At 42.2% G+C, this 12,700-nt stretch overlaps 1 protein-coding gene across 1 annotated transcript; it reads left to right on the forward strand.

Annotated features, from left to right (window-relative positions):
• The first annotated feature begins 300 nt into the window (after positions 1-300).
• Positions 301-2,130, forward strand: med7 (mediator complex subunit 7). Its single transcript, NM_001141191.1, has 2 exons — positions 301-416; positions 960-2,130. Exon 2 carries the CDS (start codon positions 969-971, stop codon positions 1,713-1,715), a length of 747 nt encoding a protein of 248 aa, NP_001134663.1. The 5' UTR covers positions 301-416; positions 960-968; the 3' UTR covers positions 1,716-2,130.
• The last annotated feature ends 10,570 nt before the right edge of the window (positions 2,131-12,700 follow it).

Here is a 12,700-nt window from a genome sequence, read left to right on the forward strand (position 1 = left end):
GGTGTTTCCTTTATTATGGCAGTTACCTCTATGTTGACCATCACAATGAGACATTAATTTATGTCAGATTGAACATCGCACTTTCGACCTCTCTTACGCCACTTTGTTACAAACTTTTACATTGTACAAGTGTGTTGGATGAAACATTTAAAGAAATTTGCCAAAATACATCAAATGAAGCGGCCAGTTTGTGAAAACCAATCAAATCGTGCATTACTGACGAGAAACTGGCCAATCCGCACTGCCAACAAATCATGTCAAACAAAAATCCAACCAATGGGATGGGATGATAGGGGCATGAAAGGGGAACGGGAAGAGAAGTCGCGCAAACACATTTCTTGTGAAAAGCAATAACGTTAGTTGTGGTGGCGAATTCAGTCTATATTAAATACAGTAATTGATGACTCGATAGAAAGGTATGTTTTGCCTCTGTCTCATTCCTTGTTGTGAAATTACTTCCAAGTCTGCCAAACTCGCATGTTAGCTAGCTAACGTTAGCTCGCTAGATACTGAATCATCTGAAAATACTGTAGCTAGCTAGATTGTTCACAATCCGTTTGTAGGCTTGTAGTTAGCGCATTAGTCCCACTTGCTCAGCAGGTTAGCTTTAGACAACGTAGTCAAGCTGTCCTACGTAACGTTACACACTTCTAGCTACGCTAATTAGCTAGCCAGCTAGACGCGCATGCGTGACTACAAGCTGGGTATCTCACAAAGCTAGCTACTATTACCAGATTAATAGGGGAAACCCTATAAATTGTCCTAGTTATAAGTATCTTTGATAATAGTCTATATCGAGAGGTAAGCCATCCTCTTTGTAAATCAGCAGGATAGTAGCCATCAGGTTCTTTCCCCAGTTTATTTGTTATCAATGACAAGACAACTAAAAAGGCAAAGTGGGATGATGAAGTAATGTGGGAGGCTATAATAAATATGTAATCTCATCTTCCTCTATCCAGGCCTCCACCATGGGTGAACCACAGCAGGTGAGTGCCCTACCTCCCCCTCCCATGCAGTACATCAAGGAGTACACGGACGAGAACATCCGCAAGGGGCTCGCCCCTAAACCCCCTCCTCCCATAAGAGACACCTACATGATGTTCGGCAACCAGTTCCAGTGCGACGACCTGATCATCCGACCGCTGGAGAGCCAGGGCATCGAGCGGCTCCACCCCATGCAGTTCCACCACAAACGGGAGCTCAAGAAACTCAACATGTCCATCCTGGTGAATTTCCTGGATCTCCTGGACATCCTGATCAAGAGCCCTGGCAGTATAAAGAGAGAGGAGAAGCTGGAGGACCTGAAGCTGTTGTTTGTCCACATGCACCATCTGATCAATGAGTACCGTCCGCACCAGGCCAGAGAAACCTTGAGGGTGATGATGGAAGTGCAGAAGAGACAGCGCCTGGAGACTGCAGAGAGGTTCCAGAAACATCTGGAGAGGGTCATGGAGATGATCCAGGGGTGCCTGGCCTCCCTGCCCGACGACCTGCTCCAGACTGAGGGCTCGAGTGGGGCAGGGGATGGGGCGAGGGGTGGTGGCGCGTTGGGGTTGGCCGCCAGGCTAAAGACTGAACCCATGGAAGTGGAGGAGGCTGGGGCTAGCTGTATGGCTGTTGGGCCACAACAGGACAAAAGTATGGGTGGGGCTGCTAAGGACACAGTATGGGACAAGGATGCAGCAATGTGTAGTATTATCGACGAGATCGCATGAGTTTTGTATTTAGGGCTTGGGTCTCTACAGAAGGCTGCAATGATGAAGAACGTTCAGATAGAAATGTGTTCTGTAGAACAGATTGTCTGTTGTGAATCGAGTTCTCTTCATTATATTTCTATATGTAATGTTCAGAATCAAAATGATTCACCATGCTGAATATAGGTCTCTCTTGTTTTGGTATGTTTGTTTCATTACTGTTATTTGTCTCTGTTTAATTGTGTTGTATGCTTCATCTAGTTCTGGTCACATACGCTGTCTGCAGTTTTATAGTATTTTTCATGGACTATGCAGTGTCATGGACTATGAAGACACCTTCCTTGAGTTCAGAATTTTTTGCGGCTATCATTAAGGTTTGGATGCTCTTAAAATTCATAATTTGATAAAAGTTAATAAAGCAATTTCCAAGTCCTGTAACATAATTGATTAATTATTTTATATGATTCATTTTCACTATCGTGGTTGACTGTTGAATTAGACAATTAGGCCTACCACCCTTTTTTCTGTTTTAATCTAAGAATGGTTGAATTATACCACTAGTGGGTCCTGCTGATTCCTTTCAGGTTGTCTTAAAACTGAGTCCTGGCTAGAAACCACTTTTCTACCTAAAATTATATTTCATACCTTAGATGAGTCCGTGTGTGAACAAACAATCTATATGTTTAGGAGCTGAATCACTGCATTACACTATGTAGTCCAAGAATGCTGAAAAGATCTTGCACTATGATCAAACCTGAACTCTATTCACATGTCATAACCTAATGTGATTGAATGTCAGTGATACAGCCACTGCAACAGTCTTTGTTAGATGGGAAGGACTTAGTCTGTGAAACTTTGTGTGTAGCAGCTTGCTATGTAAGCTTATATACCTGTAGCAATGTGAGCTAATGTCCCAGTCAGAGGCGCGCTACACTACCTCAGTCTCTGTCTGTCACTGTTTGGCTAGAGTGTGTAGTGACATACAGACACACTCCGGGATTAAGTTTCCCCTAGCCTTGTGAACAGCATGAATTGGCACACACCCAAACATTTTAGTAGATGGTGCTGACGGACCCAGAGTAAACTGTATAGAAATAGTCTCACTATGTATATGCTCCCAACAATTTAATGTGTAAATCACCAACTTTTTGGCAACACAATTCCCTGTACCTTGAAGAAGGCACAGTTGCTGAAATGAGGATTTACCCATTCAATTATTGGGATTATTTACATAGTGTGTGACTAGGTCTGTGCTATGTAACTACTAAAACATGCAGTAACGTGAGATTGCGCATTGGTGGTGACAGACAAAGACAATGAAGCCTTATACAACAGGCTGAGCTAGTACTGCAGGCAAGCCTTTGTTGTGTAAGATAAGGTTTGAGTCAGAGAAGGCTGGTGGGATGAGATACAGGAGGACATGCTCACTGTAATGGCTGGAATGGAATGGAGTCAAATGTGGTTTCCATTTGTTTGATGTGTTTGATACCGTTCCATTGATTCCATTCCAGCCATTACAATGAGCCCGTCCTCCTATAGCTCCTCCCTACAGCCTCCACTGGTTTGAGTATGTAAGTACATTAGTCCCATAGACAGACAGACACACTGAACCCCTAGGAGGATTCTAATTTCCTTATTACGACATACATACAAGCATTGAATTGATGTGGTGTTCGTTTTGGTTCAATGAGGACAGATATACCGCTGCCCGTGAAATGTGAATCTGAATTTCCATTCCTGTCTTATGAAAACATGTTTTGTTATTGAACTTGTTGGGAAACATAATGGCCTTGTTTTTCTGTATTTAATGTAGCCTAGATACTACTATCTCTGATTCAACATGTCTGTGAAGTCTGTAGTCACATCAGGCATTATTTCAACACAATACATTACCTAACCAGTTGGCCCTGTCTTTGTGCAGAGCAATCAAAACAACACTACTGCCCCAGATATCGAACTGCTACTCAAGTCAGGAGAGACCTACATTTTCAGGTGGTTGCTATAGTGACAGAATGATTATGAATCATAGAGCGCCTATGAAAGACAGGGGATGCATTATGTGGGTCTGTAGATGCTAGGTGGGAAGGCTGTTGTTCCGACATTAATTTAACACACCTGATTCAATGATTCAGCTAATCAAGGCACTGAGGAACCCAATTGATTAGCTAAATCAGTTGTGTTAGCACTGGTCTGGAGCAAAAACCTGCACACCAAGTAGGCTAGCTCAGCTTTCCAGGAGGAGAGTTGGCTACGGCTGATCTGGGCTAAAGGCTGGGTGTCCTATCATCAGATTGACTATGTTTAGATGTGTCGGTCTTTAAATAAATGGCCTTATTGGCCTACCTACCTGCATGTTGTAGGGATGGCTCCAATCCCCTTTTTTGCATCCCAAATGGCATAGTGCACTACTTTTGACCAGATCCCATATTCCCTACATAGTGCAGAGCCCTGGTCAAATGTAGTACCAAATATAGGGAATAGCTCTCGAGTGGCGCAACGGTCTCAGGCACTGCATCTCAGTGCGAGAGGTGTCATTACAGACCCTGGTTTGATTCCAGGCTGTATCACAACCGGCCGTGATTGGGATTCCCATAAGGCGGCGCACAATTGGCCTAGCGTCGTCAGGGTTTGGCAGGGGTAGGCCGTCATTGTAAATAAGTATTTGTTCTTAACTGACTTGCCTAGTTAAATAAAGGTTAAATCAAAATATATAGGGTGCCATTTAAAACACAACCCTTATCTTGGCCAGAGACGCACGCCCAGTGATTTACCCAAAAACTGGAAAGGTGTTATGATGGACCAGGGATTAAACCCTAATTAGGCTAACCCTGACATACATACTGTGTGTTACCTGTGCCATGGAGAACAAAGGGGGAAAGGTCAGAGAGTTTACAGCTTTATTTAGACTACTGTGGGATGAGGAGGGGGAGCTGGCTGGACATTGACTCTGTACCGGTACCCCCTGTATGTCGGCTTGCTACTGTTATTTTATTGTTGCGCCTTAATTATTTGTTATTTTATTTCAGTTTATTTTAGTAAATACTTTAACACTTTTTTTTCTTAAAACTATTGTTGGTTAAGGGCTTGTAAGTAAGCATTTCACTGTAAGATCTACGCCTGTTGTATTCGGCGCATGTGACAAATAAAGTTGATTTGATTTGGGTTATATGGGGATGCCAACTTAGCCTGCCCTGCTGTTATAAAACACATATCTTTGTTGGGTTTAAAGGAATGCCAAGTAGGCTGTAGTAATCATCTAATATGTTTTATGTTGCACAATCACTCATGGACAGATGAAACGGTGAGAACATGTCAAGGCTCACATAGAATTATGTGATAACAAGCAGCAGTAGTTCCTGGTTTGGGTTTTTGTCATTGATTATTTGGACAGATCCAGATTGGGTGAAGGTGGTGCATGAACTAACCTAGCCTAGCAGGCGTAAAAGAAACAAAAGATCCTTGGGTTGGGTTGTCACAGCTGCAAAGTCATAAACCGTGCCTATTTCTACAATTTCTTTTACTAAATGTGATTTTAAACCACAGGAGTTTGGTGGTACCTTAATTGGGGAGGATGGGCTCATGGTAATGGCTGGAGCGGTATCAGTAGAACGGTATTAAATACATCATTTGTTTGATGCCATTCCATTTGCGCTGTTCCAGCTATTATTATGAGCCGTCCTCCCTTCAGCACCCTCCCAGGTTTTCAACCTAACCTTAACCACATTGCTAACCTTATTACCTTAAGTGTTACCTTAAATTAAGACCAAAAGCATTTTTTTTTTCATGAATTTTGACAATAGCCCAATTTTGACTTTGTGGCTGTGGTGACTTGTGACAAACCCTGGCACAGACGTCTTGAAAATAAAAATAAAAACCTGTCAGGGGAGGTTCTCTTTGGCACTGTTCAACCAATCCAGTAAATGTGGAGGAGGAGTTAAGATGGAACAATGAGCCAGATGTTTCATTGGATGTATAAATCTGAAGCTTCGGGTTGGCATTTCCATTCACCACCAAATGTGGTGATGAGAGGAAGCCCAGTGGCTGACAGTGGAAGAGGATGGGGGGTTTCTACCAGTTACCACAGCCACAAAGTCAAAATTGGCTATATCGTAAAAATTCATGAAAACTAAAATGAGCTTTGGGACGTCCCTTCCCTACCCACTGGGCACAGACGTCAATTCAACGTCTATTCCACATTTGTCCAACATATTATCTTTGAAATTACATGGAAACAACATTGATTCAACCAGGTGTGTGCCCAGTGGGTAACCCTAACACCTACCTCTTACCTTAACCCTAACCTTAACCCTTACATGAACCATTTTACGCCTCACCCACCAGACTGTCGACCAATCACCACGCAATCCCTTCTCAAAGTCAGGGTAGGATGGTGCTTTCAAGACAACTGGGAACTCAGAGAAATATGAGGTGTAATCATGACATCAGTGAACGTCAGTTCGGAAAGTCGGAGCTCTAGAAAGTTGCCAGAGTTCCGTACTTGGAATTCCGAGTTGGATGACCGTTCAAAATATTTTTTTCCCAGTCAGAGCTTGTTTTTTCCCAAGTTTCCAGTTGTCTTGAATGCACTAAAGTCGGAAGTCTAAGATTTCCGAGTACCGATTTCGCAGTTGTTCTGAACGCGGCAAATGTTGAGAAACCTGCCTATTTTCCTTGAAAGTATGTAATATCACTTTTACAAACCTATAGACCCTCACAGAGATCATGTGATTTATCTCAAATCTCGGAAAAGATTTCTAATGTATTTCTGGTTCATGATATTCATGCTAATGTTGGGTTTTTGAGCTAGCGCCCAATTGACCCCCATTCACACCTTAAAGGAGAGCTCTCCTTGTCCCAGAATAGGCCATAATGCACCGTGTGGCCAATTGAAGACGTATGGGCAACGTAGACAATGGACGTTAATACGATTCCAATGGAGTATCCCATCTCCTCAAAACTATCTCTGGCTAGTTTAAACTGGTGCAGTGAAAATGGGCTATATCATAAAAATTCATGAAAACAAAAGTTAGGAACATGCTGGACTTCAATAGTCATTCTAGATTCTGTGTTATCTGAGAAATTTGACCTGTTAATTACTTTCAACTCGTTAATTATTTTGTCCCAGCTTTCCACTTGTCCCAGCTCTCCCCTATGTCTGGGCCAGGTGGTGAAGGTAGGTAACATTACCTCCTCCACACTGATCCTCACCCCTGGGGGCCAAACAAAGGTGTGTCCTCAGCCCCCTCCTGTATGCCCACGACTGCATGGCCTCACACAGTTCCATCTCCATCAAGTTCGCTGACGGCACGACAGTAGTAGGCCTGATTACCAGTAATGTTGAGATGGCCTACAGAGAGGAGTTAGGCACTCAGGAAAACAAACAGGAAAACGACCCTAAGCATACAGCCAAGACAACGCAGGAGTGGCTTTGGGACAAGTCTCTGAATGTCCTTGAGTGAACCAGCCAGAGCCCGGACTTGAACCCGATTTAACATGTCTGGGGAGACATGAAAATAGCTAGGCAGCAACGCTCGCCATCCAACCTGACAGAGCTTGAGAGGATCTGCAGAGAAGAATGGGAGAAACTCCCCAAATACAGGTGTACCAAGCTTGTAGCGTCATACCCAAGAAGACTCAATGCTGTAATCCCTGCCAAAGGAGCTTCAACATAGTATTGAGTAAATGGTCTAAAAACTTGTAAATGTAAAATTTCGGGGGGTTTTGTAAACCTATTTTTTGCAAAAGTTTGGACACACCTACTAATTCCAGGGTTTTTCTTTATTTTTACAATTTTCTGCATTGTAGAATAATAGTGAGGACATATAAACTATGAAATAACACATGGAATCATGTAGTAACCAAAACAGTGTTAAAAAAAATAAATAATACAATTAAGTTGAGATTCTTCAGAGTAGACACCCTTTGCCTTGATGACAGCTTTGCACGCTCTTGGCATTTTCTCAACCAGCTTCATGAGGTAGTCACCCGGAATGCATTTCAATTAACAGGTGTGCCCTGTTAAAAGTTAATTTGTGGAATTTATTTCCTTCCTAATGCATTTGAGCCAATCATTTGTGTTGTGACAAGGTAGGGGTGGTACACAGAAGATAACTCTATTTGGTAAAAGACTGATTGCATATTATGGCAAGAACAGCTCAAATCAGCAAAGAGAAACAACAGTCCATCATTACTTTAAGACATGAAGGTCATTCAATCTGGCAAATTTGAAGAACTTTGAAAGTTTCTTCAAGTGCAGTCGCAAAAACCATCAAGCACTACGATGAAACTAGCGCTCATGAGGACCACCACAGGAAAGGACCCAGAGTTACCTCTGCTGCAGAGGACAAGTTCATTAGAGTTAACTGTACCTCAGATTGCAGCCCAAGTTAATGCTTCACAGAGTTCAAGTAACAGACACATCTCAACATCAACTGTTCAGAGAAGACTGCGGGAATCAGGCCTTCATGGTGAAATTGCTGCAAAGAAACCACTACTAAAGGACACCAATAATAAGAAGAGACTTGCTTGGGCCAAGAAACACGAGCAATGGACATTAGACCGGTGGAAATATATATTTTGGTCTGATGAGTCCAAATGTGAGATTTTTGGTTCCAACCGCCATGTCTTTGTGTGACGCAGATTAGGTGAATGGATAATCTCTGCATGTGTGGTTCCCACCGTGTAGCGTGGAGGTGTGATGGTGTGGGTGTGTGCTTTGCTGGTTATACTGAATTCAAGGCACACTTAACCAGCATGGATAACACAGCATTCTGCAGCTATATGCCATCCCATCTGGTTTGCGCTTAGTGGGACTATCATATGTTTTTCAACAGGACAATGACCCAATACAACTTCAGCTTGTGTAAGGGCTATTTGACCAAGAAGGAGAGGGATGGAGTGCTGCATCAGATGACCTGGCTTCCACAATCCCCCGACGTCAACCCAATTGAGATGGTTTGGGGTGAGTTGGACCGCAGAGTGACGGAAAAGCAGTCAACAAGTGCTCAGCATATGTGGGAACTCCTTCAAGACTTTTGGAAAAGCATTCCAGGTGAAGCTGGTTGAGACAATGCCAAGAGTGTGCAAAGCTGTCATCAAGGCAAAGAGTGGCTACTTTGAAGAATATACAATATATTTTGATTTGTGTAACACTTTTTTGGTTACTACATGATTCCATATGTTTTAGTTAATAGTTTTGATGTTTTCACTATTATTCTACAATGCCTCATTTTGACTTGTTTTAAGGACATTACATCAAAGTTGGATCAGCCTGTAGTGTGGTTTTCCACTTTAATTTTGAGTGTGACTCCAAATCCAGACCTCCATGGGTTGATAAATTGGATTTCCATTGATTAGATCTAGGATGTGTTGTATATATACACTGCTCAATAAAATAAAGGGAACACTAAAATAACACATCCTAGATCGGAATGAATGAAATAATCTTATTAAATACTTTTTTCTTTACATAGTTGAATGTGCTGACAACAAAATCACACAAAAATAATCAATGGAAATACAATTTATCAACCAATGGAGGTCTGGATTTGGAGTCACACTCAAAATTAAAGTGGAAAACCACACTACAGGCTGATCCAACTTTGATGTAATGTCCTTAAAACAAGTCAAAATGAGGCTCAGTAGTGTGTGTGGCCTCCACGTGCCTGTATGACCTCCCTACAACGCCTGGGCATGCTCCTGATGAGGTGGCGGATGGTCTCCTGAGGGATCTCCTCCCAGACCTGGACTAAAGCATCCGCCAACTCCTGGACAGTCTGTGGTGCAACGTGGCGTTGGTGGATGGAGCGAGACATGATGTCCCAGATGTGCTCAATTGGATTCAGGTCTGGGGAACGGGCGGGCCAGTCCATAGCATCAATGCCTTCCTCTTGCAGGAACTGCTGACACACTCCAGCCACATGAGGTCTAGCATTGTCTTGCATTAGGAGGAACCCAGGGCCAACCGCACCAGCATATGATCTCACAAGGGGTCTGAGGATCTCATCTCGGTACCTAATGGCAGTCAGGCTACCTCTGGCGAGCACATGGAGGGCTGTGCGGCCCCCCAAAGAAATGCCACCCCACACCATGACTGACCCACCGCCAAACTGGTCATGCGGTAGGATGTTGCAGGCAGCAGAACGTTCTCCACGGCGTCTCCAGACTCTGTCACGTCTGTCACGTGCTCAGTGTGAACCTGCTTTCATCTGTGAAGGGACACTTATAAGAAACACTTATCTCCCTCACTAGCTTTAAGCACCAGCTGTCAGAGCAGCTCACAGATCACTGCACCTGTACATAGCCCATCTATAATTTAGCCCAAACAACTACCTCTTCCCCTACTGTATTTATTTATTTATTTTATTTTGCTCCTTTGCACCCCATTATCTCTATTTCTACTTTGCACTTTCTTCTACTACAAATCTACCATTCCAGTGTTTTACTTGCCATATTGTATTTGCTTTGCCACCATGGACTTTTTTTGCCTTTACCGCCCTTATCTCACCTCATTTGCTCACATTGTACATAGACTTATTTTTCTACTGTATTATTGACTGTATATTTGTTTTACTCCATGTGTAACTCTGTGTTGTTTTATGTTGTCCAACTGCTTTGCTTTATCTTGGCCAGGTCGCAATTGTAAATGAGAACTTGTTCTCAACTTGCCTACCTGGTTAAATAAAGGTGAAATAAATAAATAAAACATTTGTGGCCTGTTGGAGGTCATTTTGCAGGGCTCTGTCAGTGCTCCTCCTGCTCCTCCTCGCACATATATATATAGATATAGATATAGATATATATATATCTATCTATAAATCAACATAGGTACACTACCGTTCAAAAGTTTGGGGTCACTTAGAAATGTCCTTGTTTTTGAAAGAAAATACGATTTTTTGTCCATTTAAATAACATGAAATTGATCAGTAATACAGTGTAGACATTGTTAATGTTGTAAATGACTATTGTAGCTGGAAACGGCAGATTTTTTATGAAATATCTGCATAGGCGTACAGAGGCCCATTATCAGCAACCATCACTCCTGTGTTCCAATGGCACGTTGTGTTAGCTAATCCAAGTTTATAATTTTAAAAGAATAATTGATCATTAGAAAACCCTTTTTCAATTATGTTAGCACAGCTGAAAACTGTTGTGCTAATTAAAGAAGCAATAAACTGGCCTTCTTTAGACTAGTTGAGTATCTGGAGCATCAGCATTTGTGGGGTCGATTACAGGCTCAAAATGGCCAGAAACAAAGCACTTTCTTCTGAAATTCGTCAGTCTATTCTTGTTCTGAGAAATGAAGGCTATTCCATGCGAGAAATTGCCAAGAAACTGAAGATCTCGTACAACGCTGTGTACTTCTCCCTTCACAGAACAGCGCAAATTGACTCTAACCAGAATAGAAAGAGGAGTGGGAGGCCCCGGTGCACAACTGAGGAAGAGGACAAGTACATTAGTGTCTAGTTTGAGAAACAGACGACTCACAAGTCCTCAACTGTCAACTTCATTAATTAAATAGTAACCGCAAAACACCAGCCTCAACGTCAACAGTGAAGAGGCGACTCCGGGATGCTGGCCTTCTAGGCAGAGATGCAAAGAAAAATCCATATCTCAGACTGGCTAATAAAAATAAAAGATTAAGATGGGCAAAAGAACACAGACACTGGACAGAGGAACTCTACCTAGAAGGCCAGCCTCCCAGAGTATGCCCCCTTTATTTATCCTATGGTTCAGACTTACTGGGAGAATACTGTAAGAATGGCCCATGTTCTGAATTATGTTGCTGTACATTTCAAAAGTGCTGAACAAATAGTTGTATTGACCACGTCCGTCCTATCTCGTCCATTAATGTCTTAATGGAAATTACGGATTGCCTCTTATCCCCTTCAGGGGCGGAAATCCCGGGGGGGACACGACCCCCCCATCCTGGGAAAAATATGATTTGTCCCCCCCAATATATCACTGAAACATAACTATGTAATTTAAATAATATTCATAATACGCAATGAAAGCAATTGTGCTGATTATAGACACTTAATAGCGCGTTTTTAAGTTTCAAAAGATTGCGACCCCCCCACCCTTTGCCTCACAATGGTTTGATCCACTGCCAGTTCCTTAGTTGGCAAGGTAACAGAGGGGTGTTATCCACTGTCTGAAAGGCACTCAATGAACGTAACTGACGTGAGGTTAATCCAGTCAATCGCGCACACACACTAGCTGAATATGCAGAGCTAGCGGGCAAATATTAACTATTAAGCTAGCTAGTAATTATTCCATTTATGTGGCCTCGTCAAAGATGGAATCTTTGCTATCGTCAATTTATTCCAAGATCAGCATGCAGATGATGTAAGTTAGTGCTTCAAAGTCCCTGTGATAAGGTTAGCGATAAAATGAAGTCCAAACTGAACAGAACTACACTCTCTTCTACCATTGTCTTAAATATATTTAATGGTCTCGTTGCAAAAGCTAAATTGTAGCAAGGGAACTTTTATTTATTTATTTTATTTCACCTTTATTTAACCCGGGTAGCAAAGATTATAGCAAACACCATTGAAACGGAATTGGTGCTCGCTAGCTTTGCAAATTCAGCTATTGTTGGAAGCCAGCCAATATGAAACAAACTATTAAAATTACAAAAGGTTGCAGCATATGTTGTGTAAATGGTGAACTCATACAGCTGTCAACTCTTGTAATTTTAATCCGTTTCACATTTGCTAGCTACCTTTTAGATCGAAGCCCAAATAGAATGATAAAAGATAAGATGATAGAAGCCCATCTCCTACTGTAAATAACCTACACACTGTGTGTGTGTGTAGCCAGCCAGCCAGGTAGAAAAATGGCAGAAAAATAAAAGACAGAGTATTTTTCAGTACACCAAAACGCAAAGTAAGAACCCTAGTAGCCTAATATCTCAAAGACTAGTTGATAAAATGTTCATAAGAAATAAATGAAATTCTAATGGAAATGTTTCACAATGATGTCATTAGGCAGAGCAGGCAACAGAT

Source organism: Salmo salar, chromosome 05, assembly GCF_965601325.2.
Source record: "Salmo salar chromosome 05, fSalSal1, whole genome shotgun sequence".
Classification (NCBI taxonomy): domain Eukaryota; kingdom Metazoa; phylum Chordata; class Actinopteri; order Salmoniformes; family Salmonidae; genus Salmo; species Salmo salar.

Excerpts from the sequence above, each read along its gene's own strand:
- med7 (NM_001141191.1), top strand. The coding sequence starts at position 969 with ATGGGTGAACCACAGCAGGTGAGTGCCCTACCTCCCCCTCCCATGCAG.